We start from the raw sequence: 16,787 nt of genomic DNA, 5'->3' as shown, positions 1-16,787 counted from the left end.
GAGATATTTTGCACACACGCTCCCACTAATGGTGCTCTAATCAAGCTTTGGTGCTTGCATTCCATTCACAAACTCTTCCATGGTGAAGCCCCTTCCTACCTTCCAGACATATGGATCCTGAGCTCAACCATATTTTTAGAGAGAGATATCACAGAGAAAATATTTTAGATATTTAATATTTCCGTATTCATTTGCAAGCAACATTTTGTCTCAGTATTTAAATGTGAGTAACAGAAGCAGCACTGTGAAGGTGCTTTAAACAAATTTTGTCTCTTTTTATATAAGAAAGACATAAGCTGTGCTGAAAACTCATGTGTGTTGATTGAATTGTACTTACAGGAACTATAACAATGAACCAATGAGATTTCAATATTTCTATACAAAAAGCATTCCTGTTACAATGGGAGCAAGTGGGAATGACATGTATCCAAACATAAGTCTTCTGTTGTCCTTTTGTTACAGCTTTTTCTGGTCCTGCTGCTTTCAGTGCCTAAATTCACATTGTGTACAAGTTTACGCATCCCTTTGAAACTTGTGTTTGGGTTTTTCTATTACTGCTTTGTTTGGTTTATGTCTAACAGTTTTACATTCATTTTAAACTTGTACAGCTTTACAGCCACATGAAAACATTAGCTAAACAGAAGCTTGAAATACCTCATTTTGTTACAGCTAAGTTTAATGATGTCACAATCCTTTATGGCTGACATCATGTTGTAAAGTCAGAGTTTTAACTCTGAAAAAGCAGGATCAAAACAACAACACACAATTATAACATTGGAGGCCAATAGCATCACAATTTTGATTCCAGGCCCAGTATTTTGCTTATGATAGTCCGGCTGTATGCAAAAAAAGTATTTCTTATTTCATTAAAGGTGCTACACATGTTTTATAAGATCCATATGAACTAAAGCAAATAGATTTAAGTCTTCAATTTTTGAAGATTTCGGATTAATTAACAAGCAAATGTTTGTAGCAATCTACTAGATGGTATATTGGCTTTGAGAGTAGCAGGAAAGCAAAAGACTTTCAGAAGAGAATCAAAAATTGTGGGTTCCACTCCATGGAAACTCACCAGCACTAGCTGCACCAGTTTCAATAAAACCAGTGGAGAAAGCAGAATTTCTATGCAATAACTGCAATTTCATATCAACTAAAAAAGGATAAAATAGTCAGGTATTCTTGTGCAGCCTGTAGCTTTTGCTGTACTTTTCTCCTCCTTGACCTTGTCCTCCAAACTGTTAAATGTGAACACATCTTCTAATCAGAAATTCCACAGAAATTACAGCATACTACTCCCACACCCTTCACTTGAACAACTTAAATTATTCCTGTTAGCACAAGTAGAAGAGGGAAAGGCTGGCATAATATGATCATTCCATATACAGCTGGTAAAACTACAAATACCTCAGAGAAAGACAAATACGCAGAACAAAGTTATTTTAAAAATTATTCTCTGCACAGTTCTGCAAGCCCTTTCTATTCTGTGCACAGAGAAATCCCAGAAGACATTTTCTCCAACCATAATTTCAATGCAATGATAATCCTGTAATGGATGAGTACAGACTCACCGAGTCTGCAGTGCTTGAAAAGTTTATCTGTCAAGTTTTACCTCCGGCATGCCGAATCTTCTTGCAAAGCCCCTGGCAAGTCATGACTTGACAGAAAAAGAAAAGCTTCAAAGCAATTTGAATCCACCATGAAAGTAGGGACAGGTAATTCTCTGCATTAGTTGGATGAATCATGAAAGAGATCTTTACCTAGATTCACATTACATATGAGCAAGTAACACAGTCTAAAAATCTGTATTATCTCCCTAAAATGAAGACTGGAATAATCATTTATCTATGAAGAAAAAAACCCACAGAAATACTATCTTTTTCTTATGCTCTTCAGAAAGCTGCTTATAGAAATCCTATTTTCTCAGAGATCACCTGTGACAGCTTTAATAAAAAGAAAATTCAAACATTCGCATTTAAAATATGGGGCTTGATTTAGGAGATAGGAAATGTCAAAACCAAAACTGCAACAGATTTCTACACCCCTACTGATATTACTAACACAAGGTCACTGAGCTCCTGAATTTTCAGCATACAAGCAGAGATTTAGGCAGTTGTGTGGTATTTAAAATGGGTTAAATAAAATCTTCTTAATGCTTAAAATCTGCTTTAAATGGGTTAATTAAAATGTTGCCAAAGCTATCTCATCTCATACTTCAGGATTCATGTCAGCCTCAAATTTGTGCCCCTGGAAAACAGATGTGGCTACTGCAGCACACCTCAACATCTGGCAACTGCAGGACTCACACACCCCCCGGCTCTTCCTGGGGGGAAAAAGGACCTTGTATCTGATTTTTCTGAGCAGCTCCAGCAGTCAAATCTGCCACCAACATCTGTAAAAGTGGGGCCACAGCAATTCTCTCTATCCCCCTCCTGTGCCCTGCTCCTGCAGACCTCATCCATACGGATGAAGGCTCCATGTCAGGGCTTCCACTACACATTCATATGGCACTGATCACAGGGCAGCTGGGACTCCTGCCAGCTGCCACAGCATTGTTGTCATAGAAATAAGGCATTTTTAAAATCTCATGTGTTTAAAACACAACTGAAGTAGTGAATATAGCAAGAATCTCTCACAGACTTGAGAAGACACATTGACATTTTAAAGACAGAGTACTTCAAGGTAGCAGCTTGGACCTTCCACCTTCATGTTCTAAAACAAAAATCAGAATATTCTCATTTGTTAATTTTCAAAGCCAAGCAAAGGAGACGCTGGAGAACTGTAATAACAACCATCCATTTCAGCTCCTAAACATCTCTGCATTTCCCTCAGAAAACTGAGGATAGCATGTTAAAAACAGAACCTTAAGTACAAAACACCAATTGAGCAGAGAAAAAAATGTGTAGAAAACAGAAACAAATGTTGTTTCACAGAGCATACATCTGCATTGCACAACTGTAGAATAGATTTAGGTATATATAACAACACCATGAAGTCAAAGCATTAAGCTTCATGTACCTGAGAATTTCAGTGTCTATGCAGAGTATCTGTTCACACTAATCCAGCAGCTGGTTAGTGAGCTCTTTATCAAGTTCCTAAAAGGAAGGAGCCCAGAAGTTTCTAAAGAGGCTATAGAGCTAGCACTGCAAGGCCAGGAGCAGCACAGAAAGATACTTCTGGAGATAATTAAATGGAAAATAATATAGCAGATGAATAAAAAGGGATTTGCCTCAGAGGAATGAAGTTAGTTTTCACAATATGAAGTTAGTTGTCACTTCTGCATTAGTCAGAAATTAAACTTCATTAATTTTGTTAATTGTGGACCAGTACATCATCTCACTGCTCTGGACTCAGGGATAATCCCAAGACACCACAGAGCCCAGTCTCCAATCACCATGCCAAGTGTGGCTGACAGCATAAGCTTATGGCTGCATGTAATGAGGACAGCCATTAACCAGTTACAGAGGATTCATGTCCCACTGTGACACTTTCCACATTCCATAATGTATAATCAAGTTCCTGGGCTGTTCCAAAGACAAAAAAAGGATCCTCCATCACCCTCAGGAGGCAGCTAAGCCATCTTCACAACTGCTACTGCTGCCTCAAGATTTGACCCCAATATTTGCTTTTTAAAATCACCATAGATCTTCTTTACACATCATGTCTCTAACATTCAGATAGGTAACATCAGCTTATCCCACACTTTCACAGTGTAACATTGATGACAAGACCTTCCTGTTGAAGGCAGAATTAAAGTAAACTGCTTCTGTGTCTTGTCACAGGCAGGAGAGCAATGTTAGGTGGAGACAGGCAAAAAATGCCTTATGTGATGTCATGAGAGAGTGAGACTCCAGCACCAAGCTGACCTCCCACATGACACACAATTCCCAACAGCTGTGTGTAGGTCTTGCTTTATGCTTCTTTTCATAGAGAAACATTTGTATTTACCTCTATTCTGGCCATACAATTAGTTCTGAAGTGGGCATAAGAAGCTGGCAGGAAAGAGCTCAGCTGGAAGCCCTGCCCTGCTACAGGCTGCCTGTGCCAACCTGGGCAACACAGCCCAAAGTGACACCAGAGTGGCACAAAGGAAGCACGGAGTGCAGAGCCTGAAGCACAACACCTCTCCATCCCTGCTCAGCCCAACATCCTCTGCTCAAACGCTGCACCAAAAACCCTCCTCCTTCCACAAAAGCCTGTGCCACTATGCAGAGATAACAAATGTCAACAAAAATTATCTTTTTCAGAGAAAAAGGCCAACTTTTCTAGCTGAGCAATAAGGGAATTTGTGGAGGGCATGGAAGTCACAGCTCTGCTCCTGATTAATTGTTTCAGCCTTCTGTTGAAGACTTCCTTCAGGTGAACTACAGAAATTGTCATGATTGAAGGAAACAGAATCCAGGTGAATTCCCTTCCCAACTACAAAGCTATCATTCACTCTCACTCTGTGGCCAAATAAAACTTTCCTTGTTTCTGTCAAAAGAAACAATCTCAAATCTGCCATGCCATTCCCATTGTATAAACCTGAAGAAACAGAGCAATCTAGATGACAGTCAGGAAAATGGAAAATAAGTTTTAAAAAAGAAACCTCGTTCTGAAGAAAACAGAATCATTCAATATCTAGCAATGAAATTCAGTTACCTTAATAAGCACTCCTCAGTTTTTCCCACTGCATCCTAACCCCACTGACATAAATCTTCAGTGGAAGAACTGGCAAGAATATAACTAGAAGGGAGCTAAAGATATTCAAAGCACAAAAAAGTTAATTTTGATAATAGTAATAATATACTATTAAGGTGTAGACAACAGAATCAACAACATTAAGACTCCATTAAATTGTCCTTGAAATACCTACACCTCCAGTGCTGCTTGAAAATTTACAGCAAATTAAGTCTTCCAGTTGAAATAACTCTATTAAGGTTTCTTTTGTGCACTCATCCCTAAGCATGGAAGAACATGAAAGTTAAATCCCAATTAATCTGCACTGACATGCAGCCATCTAGAATGACTTGAGAAGTCACAGTCTAAAGAGAAAAAATAAAGGGATTAATCCTGTCTCTCTTACATATGCCAGTAGTTGCTCCCATTGCAATTAGCTGCACTGGGACAGCAGATTTCTGTGTTTACACAGACACAAGGAACACAGAGCCCTCTGCAGTGGAGTAAGAGCTGAGGATTCCCAGGGCTGCTGTCTGGTGCTCATTTGTTTCCCAGTAGAATAAATATGCTGCAATGAGTGATCAACATGCCTAATTGCTTTTGAGCTTGAGGGAGATAAGCTGAGGGGATTTAGCCATTTATTATTCACAAAAGGAAAGTACCCCAGGAGTAAGAGACATGGTGGAGTGGCCATTTGAATCCTGGTGAGCTGACTTTATGGAGCCCAGCTAGAGTTAGTCAGGCTGCAAAAGACAGAAGCCATTCTTCTTTGCGCTTGAGATCAAGAAATAAAGGGTAGATAAGAAACAAGACATTTACTTACTCAAATCTTTCCCAGGCTAAAATTAAGACTGTGGGTTGACCTAGTTCCCAAGCTCAAAATATGCAGTTTCTGAGAGCAAATAATTTTACCCTAAAACCTGACACAGGGACTGAGTGAATCCCACACTGGAAACCTCTCCCTCACCCAGCTGACCACAGACAGTGATCAGATACCCAACCATGGGATAGCTAATATTAACTCAAGTAAATCCACAAGCAAATCATTCTAAGCAGCAGAATGAAAGATAATGTAAACAGCCCTTTCACAGATTTTCCCAAGTCCACACAGTGCCTGATATTCCACTGTCAAGAACAGCTGCAGCAGCTTGCAAGGATGGAGGACCAAAGTCCTACTAAGACACAGACCAAAGTCCTACTAAGACACAGACATTTTAATAACCATCCATAAATCTTAACTAAAATTCCAGCTAGTCCAGAAATCAACTGTGTGTTAAACTTCAATTTAGATCTAGCCCATGTCTGAACTCTTTAGTAAATCTGTTTAGGTCCAAGGGGTTGGGAGGAAGAATGGGCGAGGGCAAAGAAGCAAGTTCATGTCACCGACTTTACAGTCTATAATATTTTAAGATAATTCTGCAACAAAATCATCATCTGATTAAAACTAGGGAGTCTGAAAAATACTAAAATGACATTGAGTAATAAGACAGACAGGATAATGTGCAGTGCTGTTTTAAGTGATACGAGTTTAATCATAGCTTAGTTTTTCAAGGAAAATTAAGCTATGAACTATGGATGGCCTAAAGCGAGGCTGTAGAAAAGAACACATTTCTGCCTTTTGGCTGGTGTTTTTCACTTTGTCACTGATACAAACTAAGCATCAGATTAAGAGCATACCACCCACTCCCCTGATCTTCCAAGTGCACATATGATTTAGGGTGAGTTTTTGGTGTCAGAGCCAATGCATGATGCATTATTAAGATGAAAGATATGTTGTGATCGGTCTGAAGCACTCTCATATTGATTTTAATAACCTGAGAGTGTCTGGGGTTTCTTGAGCCACTTTGGTGTTCGTGAACTCAACAGAACACAGTTTTTCTATCCCATTTAACACTTGTTAACCTCAGCCCTCTAAAGTGTACTTTCTCAGCCCTCTTTCTGTACTTTCTACACAGTCCACGTGCCACACACCTCTGTCAAGCATGAAAAGGGCTGCATTTTGCATCAAGACACCCATCTGATCCTTTCCTCAGTTTCTTTCATACACATAAACACATACACACAATTAATTTCAAAAAAAATCACCACCCAAAGGAGGTGGGAACTGAAGGTTTCTCTCAGTGGGCTGCCTGCTAGCATGGAGCATATGCCTCCTACTGAAGATCTGGGCTGGGGTGGGGAAGAGAATCTCCTTGTTTGTGGAGCATTCAGATGTAATGAACACCACCATACCACAGAAAATCCTGCAAAGTCACTTGAGCAAAACAATCTTGTGAGCTGTGTCTGAGCCAGCAACTCAGGATTCCCAGGTTTCAGCCAGCTCAAGTTTCAGCATGGAGCTTTAGCTCCACGAGCTTCTTCCTGTGGCCTGGGATTTCCCTGTCCATACCATTCTTTCCAAAGCTAAGCACACCAGCTTTGATTCTCTCTGAACCTCTGTTATCTGGAAATCTCTTTTCAGTCTGATACTTTTCTTGCCATGAAAATGTCTTTTTAAAATAAAGACTTTAAAAAGGGGTTTATATGAAGGCACATCTTATTTCTTCTCATTTCCAGGACGCTTGATGAAATATTACAAAATTTATATGCAATTTATATGCTAAAGGAATTCCCAGATGGCATCTAATCAAACAGACAGAAAGCAAATTAAAATGAAATATTAGTGTAACCTCGTGTGCAAAATGCAGCAGCTAAAGCTCTCTGGCATTTGCAGGATATCCTATGGAATGTAATTCAATTACCTGTGCTAATTTCATACCTGTTCATCATTGCACAACATGTGAGCTATTGAGACCTCTGTCCAACACAAAAAAGAAAAAGTTTAACAGTAAAAAGGAAAAGTTTAACAGTAAACTACAGATAACCCTTATAACCATGTCTAGAACCATTACAGCAGCTGGTTCAATCAATTTCTGGCAACAACTCTCAAACATATAATTCCTTAAAGCTAGCCTTCAGGTTCAAATCAAACCCAGTCAAGCTTGGGATATTTCTTTCAATAACTTCATTGAGCTTTGCACCATGACCCAAAATTCACAGCATCTCACAGTTCCAAACAAAATCTGATTAAAATAACACCCTATTCTGCAGTATCTGCCACAGGAATTCCTGTGAGAACCCCAGTTATAATTATTTGGCAAATAAAAGTACAGAAAATCCAATTTGAGCTAGGATCTGTGATTTTTATTTTATTCATTTATTTATCTTAAAGACTAAGTAGTTTCAATAAGGCATGAGAAGCTTGTAAAGCTTTTATTTTAATGCGCTAATATTTTAGTAGTTATCACCAAACTGTTCACTTAGTTAATTTTGAAAGACCCTCTCCAACTTTAAAAGAAGCATTATTTGAGGAAAAAAAAAATCTGGTTTGGCTTATGGATAGTCACCAAAAAAAAGCTTATGCTCTAATCCATGCTATACTCTCCCCTGATTGAAGTCAACCTTTTCTCTGCTACTCCAAGAACTAGTGAGCAAAGGCACAAATACGGTTAGTTTCTTTGAAAACAAACAAGGCTGTTTGAGTTTCACACCAACAAACCTGAAGGAGTTATGCTCCAGCCTCATAAGGGAAATCAATTGACTTTGTGTATCTCACTCTTAGCCAGAGCCTTTTGGAAAATCCCTGCCTTCATAAATGCTTCCACAGTGCACTCCACTGGCACACAGACATTTCCTAGGAATACATTTCCTTTTAAAAATCCTTTTCAGAAATCAAGAAAATCTTAAGGACCTTATGATAGAACTTAAAACTTGAAGAAGCTGCCATAATCATTCACCAGAGAAGGGGGAAAAAAAATTATAAAAATCAGCATTTTGCTCCTTTGAGCAAGATGACAAGACTATCTGAGAAATGAGTGCATATGCCAAATGAATGATGATATGACATATTTAGCAAGATATTAACACAAGTCAAAGCAAAGTAGCTGGGCTTTAATAGCACTACAAAGTTATGTGTATTGACAAGCAGGGAGGCCCAACACAAACTGTGCTACCCACTCTGCTCGCTCCATTTGCTTCATATTCACAGAAAACCAGTTGGTCAAAGCTACTTGGAAGTGAGCAAGATTTTTTTGCACTGGTGATAGGTATCCTTCATCACATGGTCTACCCTTCTTCTTCAGGTTTAGGAAAGACTAGAATTGGGGTTTGAATATTTGGTGGAGGTTATGCAGAAGTAGAGAAAGATGGTTCCTCTAGATTCTGTACAGGTTCTCACTACCCCCAAGCCTCTTTACCATCCACACTTGGCAGGCTGAGAGAGTGCATGGTATGATGCCATGCAGCTGATGAAAGTATAAAGGAAGACACTAAAGATTCCTCATGTAAAATCCCAAACTCACAGAAAATAATGATATGCTCTCCCAGTGCCTCCCCACTTCAACCCTTCTCCCAGGGCATCCATGAAAAGGCAATCAGATTAAAAGGCATTCCAATAAAGAGAGATCGCTCCAGTTATAATCCCAAGAGGCTCCCGGCACTGAGGGAAAACCTTCATCATCCCAAGCAACACAGAGACTAAGCACGGATTAGCAGAGTCAGGCTTAAATGGGGAGGAGAACAAGAATTCCACTAGCGGCAAACCATTTTGAAAAAATAACAAATAGAAATATTAAAAAAAAAAAAAAAAAAAAAAACACAAAAAACCACGAAAACAGCAAGATGGGAAGCGGGTCTTGGCTCCGAGCCCTCCCCACGGACCCCTACTTGGGGAATGCCCAGGCAGGGAGGGAGCCGGGGTTCGCTCCAGCCCCGGGCCGGGCTCCCAGGTGGGGGCGGCTCCCGCAGGGACCCGGCTCCGGGAGGGCTCCTCCGGCGATCCCGCACAGCCCCGGCTCTGCCGAGCTGGCCGTGGCTCCACCAGTCACGACAGACACGACAGACACGACAGACACGACAGACACGACAGACACGACAGACACGACAGACGCACACACACAGCGGGAGGGATGGAGCTGCACACGGAGAGGGGAGAGGAAGGCGAGCAAGCGGGGATGAGGTGGTACCTTGGATGTGCTGCTTGATGACATTTTCCAAATGGTCCAGCCTTTCTATAATCCTTAAAGTGTCCCCTTCCTCTAACTTTTTTTCTGAGATCGGCTCCTGCACTTTCACATAAACACTGGCAATGTAGTTGGTGACCCAGCCCACATACAGCAGGCAGACGATGTTAGTCATTCCACTCAAAATCACGCAAGTGGACACTAAAGTTTTGGTTTTCCTGGTGCACACCATCCTGAGATCCCTCCATATAGCTCCAGAAATCCTGTGATCCAGAAAACAAAAATAAGCCGCAATTAATAGAAATCCTTTCCCCCCATTCCCCGAAGCGGAGACCACTCCGAAGTCAGTAAATTTCCATGCAAAAAGTGATCTAATCCACAAAACGAAAACCACTTGCCGCCTACCTAGAAGGAGAGGTGGGGGCGGGGAGGGCTGATAATTAGAATCCTGGCTCGGAGTACACGAAAAGAGCCGAAAGTTTGCGATGGCAGCGCCGAGAGCCGCCAGCGAGGCGCGCCCGCCGCTTCAGGCGCCGCCCCCCGCCCCGGGCATCACGGGCAGCGCCGCGCCCGAGCCCGGCAAACTTCGCTGCCTCCGCCGCCGCTTCCCATCCCGAGCGGCCGCCGCGGCTCCCAGCGCCGGGAGCAGCCTGCCGGGAGCGGGGCTCGCCGGGACTGACAGCGCCCGGCGCCAATGGCAGCGGCTGCGCGGGATGCGGGGCGGGATGCGGGGCGGGATGCGGGGCGGGATGCGGGGCGGGATGCGGGGCGGGATGCGGGGCGGGATGCGGGGCGGGGATGCTCCAGGACCCACCTGCTCCCGGAGCGGCGATGGGGGCAGCCCCACGCCTCCCTCGCTGCCTGCCTGCTTCCCTCTCTGCCGTGCCCGAGGCTGGCAGCCAAGGATGTCCAGCCTGGAGAAGCAGAGGGAGCAGCCAGCGGTGCCGGAGCGGCGGTGCCGCCGCTCGCACCCGGAGGCGTCCATTTGCCGGAGGGCTGAAAGCGGAGACGTGCCTCGCCACCGCTGCGATGTGTTTGGCTTCGAGCCTCTTGGCGTGCCCGCTCCCCGCCGAGGTTGGGCTGAGAATACCCAAGAATACCAATACTCGCTCGCATCCGCAGCGGCGAGCCCTGTATCCATCCGTTCTTCGCCTCCCCCACCTCCCTAGGGACGCGCTCTACCCGAGAACGTCCAGAATTAGCTTCAGTATCAGGGGCAGGATCAGCAACTCACAATTTAGTTCAGCATACCCGCGCTGCTTTCCTTTCTTCACCTCACATTTTACATCATTTTTGAAAACACATTAAAAAGGCGGATTCCTCCCAGTATGAAATCTCATGGATTTGAGAGAAGGCGCATGATTAATCTTTTCTGTTCCTATTAAATAGGGACTTCTGTACTATATGAGATCATTTTCTTTTGATAGTCTCAAGTCAGAAATGTAACCAGCATATCCAGCATTAGAAACAATGAGGCACGTGTTAATTAACATTCTAAAATTATCTTAAATACTTATCCAAGGAAAGCAAGAATTTCAAATGTTGTAGATTGACTGCACTCTGTAGTCACAGTCATAGGGTTTGCCAGTGTGCAGAAAGCCCAGCTAGGTATCAGGACTTACTATGCTGAAGCATAAACATGTGAGTGTTCAAACCCTTCAACAGCTCCAATGTACATTGCAACATCTTAAGAGAAATAAAAGTAGATTATTTGTCTTGGGTCTACGGGTTGTTATTTTTAAAGACATTGCAAGCAAGACTCAGTATTCAAGAGAGAAGGCAGACAACGGTCCTGCCAAAAGGCAGAATGACTTCTTCCTTTCCATCAGTTGATACTCCATAGAAACAGTAAAATGACGAGTACTCAGACACATACAAACCAGCACCAACAGAAGCTGCAGTCAACTCTGCCAACAAAGCTGAAAAAACAAACTGCCCCCTCAGTCTGCTGAGCCTCTCTGAAAACTAACTGAATTTTTGGCCAGTTTAAAAGTACTTCCCCTGTGGTAACACTAGAAGAGATGAGCCCAATGGAACTCCCTTGGAAATTAGAATATATAACACAAGGTATTTGAATGAGAATACAATATTTCCATTGTAAGGAAAAATATTTTCAATAATACAGGGAAGTTTGCAGGACAAAGCAATCAATGAAGAAGTTCAAGCTTTGTAAAAGACAAAACACTGACAGAATAGATTAAAACAGTTCCACCCTGTAAATCAGTTAATCCACTTGGTCTGCAATAATTGTTTGTCTACACCATCATTTATTTTCCTCCCTTTGTGTAACACTTCAGTGTTACAGCTTTGCTTCTGGTAGCAACTGTGTGCTATGGCTGAAGCCTTTAATAATAGTGTTACCTAGACTTCCTTTAATCTTTGTAAACCCTGCCTGCAGTCACAAACTATGAATTCTTCAGCAATTTAAGCAGAATCCAGGGCTTAGCCTGGGACTTCTCAATTTAAAGCACAACTTATCTGAAATCAGTCCAGGTAAAGGATGAGTAACATGCATTAATAAGTCATAATTGTCATGGAAATATATAAAAAACAGAGCACTAACTGCTTTTATAAACAAATAGGAACAATACTTGTTACTAATGACTGTAAGCACATCCATAAGCGATACAAACATTTGGAAAAAGATGGACAATGTGTCTCACAGTCTTAATAGGTTGCTTACAACAGTAGATAATTGATTAACCTACAGTAACTATTAATAGTTCTTTAGCCTTTTGTTCCCATCAGCTCTCTGATCATGTTTAAAATATATTTTCATTTATAACCACATTCTCCTACTGCCAAAGCTGCACTCCTCTCTCCTAACTTGAGCCTTGATTTTACTGAAGCTACTCTTAAAACTGCCTTCATAACAAAACCTCCAGTTGCTTTGATACACACAAAAAAAAGTGCTTGCTTTCATGCCTCTGGTAATAATATTCTAGACAGGTCTCTTTAAAAGTCTTCTTTTATGGGTTTCCATAAAATTGGAGGTACTTAAGTGTGAGCCATTTAGAAATTGGTTGGTTTTGTAGTTTTGATTTATTGTTTAGTATTACAATCCAGATGAGACCCCTTTGCGTGACATATTACATAAATACATAAGCAGTCCACTTTAATAATTGAATGTGAACAAAAACTGGAAAAGGAACAATAGGAGAATAGAAATGCTGCCAGCCTCATATTATAGTCATAGAGAAAATTAGGTGGTAAAACCTTGAAATGTTTATTTTTTGAACATTTAAATTGTAGGGGAACACAAGGTCTATGAAATATTTTCGCTTAAATGAAAATGGTGTTTTCTGCTTCAGGTATTTAAGCTTGAGGCAGTACAATCTACTGTGCAGGTTATTATGGTTTTATCCTTGTCCTGATACTGCTGTGCTATGTCATGGTATGAAAATTATTTCATGTAATTATTTCACATTTCTTAAACAGGTATGTATTACAGGCTTTAATGTGGATTTCCCCATGGTGCTGTAATGGGGCTCCATTTCAAATGATGCTGAGGAAAAATTAACCTCACAATCTAGTAAATAATGCAAGGTAGGTGGCAGCTGTAAAGTGACCTATAAGTAATCCAGTTAGTATTTCTTAGCATTACAGTGAAATGTTTAAGAACTGTATTTTTACTGCAGCATTTTGATGCGAGTTAAAGCATTTTTATGTGTAAGATTGTGTTTGAAACATCAGAAACAAAAATATTTAACCCATTATATAAGAACAAGTTTCTTACACTTTGTTAGAAATCAGTGCAAAAGCTTAGCTTTTAAATTTTATTTTTATCACATTCTATTCAGATTCTTAGCTGAAATCCTATTAGGTTGTGGAGATATAATCTTCCTTATTATCTAGTCTGAGGAGCTTTTCTTCTATTATTTCTTCCCTCTCACCCATGATTATCACATCTTTTGTTTGGAGAGGTGATAAAAAATTCCAAAGACAGTCACTAAGCAACACAGTATTTTACATTGTGGAGAGAGATGACTAAATAAATTTAGGAAAGTCTAAAAAAAGTCTAAAAAAAAATTAAGAAATTACCTCTGAGAAGGTAATTTTTTTGGAAGCTCTGATGTCTGAGCCTGCACACACAAATCAAGACCTGCACATCTCAAGCAGAGATTACCCCTTCTGCAGAGGAGATCTTTCCAACAATTCAAAATATAAAACTGGGGCTTCAGCTCCTCAAAAGAGGAAGCTTTTTCTATTTTGAAGATAAAGGTCAGGTGTTCAGTCCCCAGGGAAGTGATCTGATGATCTTTGCAGTCTATTGTCCCTAGTCATCACTAACACTAATTTTAAACTGATCTTAAACTTCTATTAAAAAAGACATATGCAGGAATTGCAAAGATGCCTTTGCCTTTTCTGGAGCTGGGCTTTGGAGTAAGGGATTTGGTAAGTGGATGTTGTAAGATAATGAATAGGAACTGAATGCAAACCAAAAAGAAAGGAAGAAAAAAGCTGAATGAATGGATGAATGAATGAATGAATGAATGAATGAATGAATGAATGAATGAATGAAAAGTAGGATGGAGGAAGACAAGAGAAAAAAAAAACCTATTTTTCCTTGTTATCATCCTTATTCCTCTGGCATTTTTCTTTGTTTATCTCTTGCCTTCTTTGGGTCCATATCTGCTCTGTCCCTTTATTATTATTTCCCATCATCTTTTCCATTCCTCATTAAAAAATCACTACATTTATGCTTACACTAGTTCTGTTACACATTACCTTTTGTAACATTTTTAGCAATCATCAGCTCATTAAGGTCATGCAGGACTCCTCATTTTTCACTGCTTTACTGCTCAGCAAAGCACCAACTACAGCAAAAGTCAGCTCCACATGGCCACTGCAGCCTCTGGAGGAGGAGAGTGAATTAGTTGAGCCCAGAGACATCCCGTGGCATACTACCATCCATGAATCACAGGAGCTCTGAGATTGGGAAAGACCTTTGAGATCGTCTGTTCCAGCCTTTGACTGAACAGCACCGTGTCAAACAGGCCATAGCACCAAGTGCCATGCCCAGCTCTTTCCTGAACATCTGCAGGAAAAGGGATTCCATCACATCCCTGGGCAGCCTCTTCCACAATCTAATCACCCTTTCTGTGAAGAAATTCCTCCTGATGTCCACCCTGTCACCGGTAGCCTGGGAGGAGAGGCTGATCACTACCTCGCCCCAGCCTCCTGTCAGGCAGCTCAGAGAGGGGTCGGGTCTCCCCTGAGCCTCTTTTCTCCAGGCTGAATGCCCCCACCTCCCTCAACTGCTTCTCACAGGGCTTTTACCCTCCAGAACCTTTAATTAATAACCTTTAATTAAATAACCTTTAATTAAGCTCCATTGCCCTTTGTCACTCTAGGACACGTGAAAGCACAGCGCGAGCCACTGCTATTGCAAAGGTGAAAAAGAGGAAGTTTATTTTCTGACTCCAGCATTTATACTTTTTCAAAGGTGACAGTGGATTGCAGGGTGAAGGTGCCACCTCTCCAATGACATTGGACAAACTACCAGCACATCAAGTTTCTCTGCCTCTATGAAGGAATGCAAAACAATAGGTTGTTTACAGAAATTGTGTGAGAAAGTTCTCTAACAGAATGTAAACTCAGAAGGTTTTAGAAAATCTTAAGAATCAGGGTAACAGCCCTTCTCTGGACCCCATCAAGCCCCTCAATCTCCTTCCAGAACTGAGGGGCCCAGACCAGGACACAGCAGTGCCCAGTACAAGGGGACAGCTGCTGTCCCCTTGGACTTGTTGAATCTCACACCATTGGCTTCAGCCCATCCCTGCAGCCTGTCCAGACCCCTCTGCAGGCCCTTCCTCCCCCCAGCAGATCAACACTCCTGCCCAACTTAGTGTCATCCATGAATTTGTCTTTCCAAAATGTTTTTCTATCAAAACCATCAAAAATCACTTCATACTGTAATTGATCTCTGCTATGCTGCTGTGTTAGCTGCCTTTATGCACTGGTGTGATTTAGTTTTTTCTGGCAGCATTACACTGCACCCTTTTTTGCCTCAAAACTATCAGTTAATCCATCTCAAGTGACTCATGTGTGACCAGCAATTCTACAGCAGGAGTAAAAATGTAACATATGGTCCTTTGTGAGTGGCATGTCTACAGTTTCTCAGAGAAGCATTATGTTCTGTTCTCCTCAAAGCTGTCATCTGTCTATACCTTACACCTCCAATGACAACCTTATCCCTAAGCAACTTTAAGTCTCTTCATTTTGGGGTTTTAAACTTTGGAAACATTTGAAACAGATTTCCAGAGATTGCAGCCCACTCAATTTCTGAATCTTTCTATATTCAGATTAAATCTTGAAATCTTGGCTTTCTCAAACAATTCCTCAATGCTGTTTTATTTCTATCTTTAACTACTGTAATACAAATTACTGTACTACATCAAACAAGAAATGAGGCAGCCAAATATCCTATTTCCAAATACTGTCAGGCTCTGAATATTGAGGGACAAGAATAGTCCTCCTGCCAGGCTTTGCCTGGAAAAGCTTCAACAAATTTAATGGCTTAAAGGCTGTCTGTGTCAGTGGTTGCAAGTGATTGCTTACACTAGCTGTGCAAGCAGTCACAAATTCACAAAGTTCTGAACTGGTACTTTCTCATAGTCCAGAGAAACATGAACATATTGTGCAGGCTTATCACAGACCCCTTTCTTAGATGGCTTAGATGTGAGTCTTATATATGCAGCCTCTTCCCACATGACAGGAACTCCATACTTCAATTAATTTTTGTAATTTTGCTGTTTCATCAGCTTGTCATTTGGGGTCGTGTCTTCTTCCACCTTTTTGCAGCTGGCTTTAGAAGTTACTAAGGCTGTGGTACCCTCACCATTTACATGCTTGTCTGATCACATCTACATATGCTGAACAATGCAGATCGTGACTGTCTTCTCTTTGGAAACTTGTGATTTCTTCCTATTCTTTGTCCTTTCTGTCTTAATCAGTTTTTAATGCATGAATGGAGCTTCTCCATAAGCATAATGGAGAACAAACCCTTAGGAAGGATTTGCAGCCCAAGTATCAATTAAATCCAGCAGCAACTGTCATCATTATCCATCTTCTCTGATGTCTCAAAAAAGAAAAAATCTGTAAATAGGTGGAAAGCGACTTCCTTCAATT

General features: G+C 41.2%; 1 protein-coding gene across 6 annotated transcripts in view; it reads right to left on the bottom strand.

Moving 5' to 3' along the window:
• The window catches only part of GALNT18 (polypeptide N-acetylgalactosaminyltransferase 18), a 244,246-nt gene extending 233,971 nt beyond the window's left edge, over positions 1-10,275 (bottom strand). For all 6 annotated transcript variants that reach the window (XR_014955486.1, XM_085579837.1, XM_085579838.1 and 3 more), the window contains exons 1-2: positions 10,062-10,275; positions 9,660-9,919 (exon numbers count right to left, since the gene is read on the bottom strand). Coding sequence is in view for 5 of the 6 variants with exons in the window: in XM_085579837.1 (XP_085435963.1) it covers positions 9,660-9,888 (229 nt within the window). In the remaining variant the exon portion in view is untranslated. The remainder of the gene's footprint in view (positions 1-9,659; positions 9,920-10,061) is intronic.
• Positions 10,276-16,787: the final 6,512 nt, after the last annotated feature.

This window comes from Lonchura striata, chromosome 5 (genome assembly GCF_050655825.1).
Source record: "Lonchura striata isolate lonStrDom1 chromosome 5, ASM5065582v1, whole genome shotgun sequence".
Classification (NCBI taxonomy): domain Eukaryota; kingdom Metazoa; phylum Chordata; class Aves; order Passeriformes; family Estrildidae; genus Lonchura; species Lonchura striata.
Note: the sequence above shows the minus strand (reverse complement) of the source record. Positions and strands in the feature narration are given on the sequence as shown.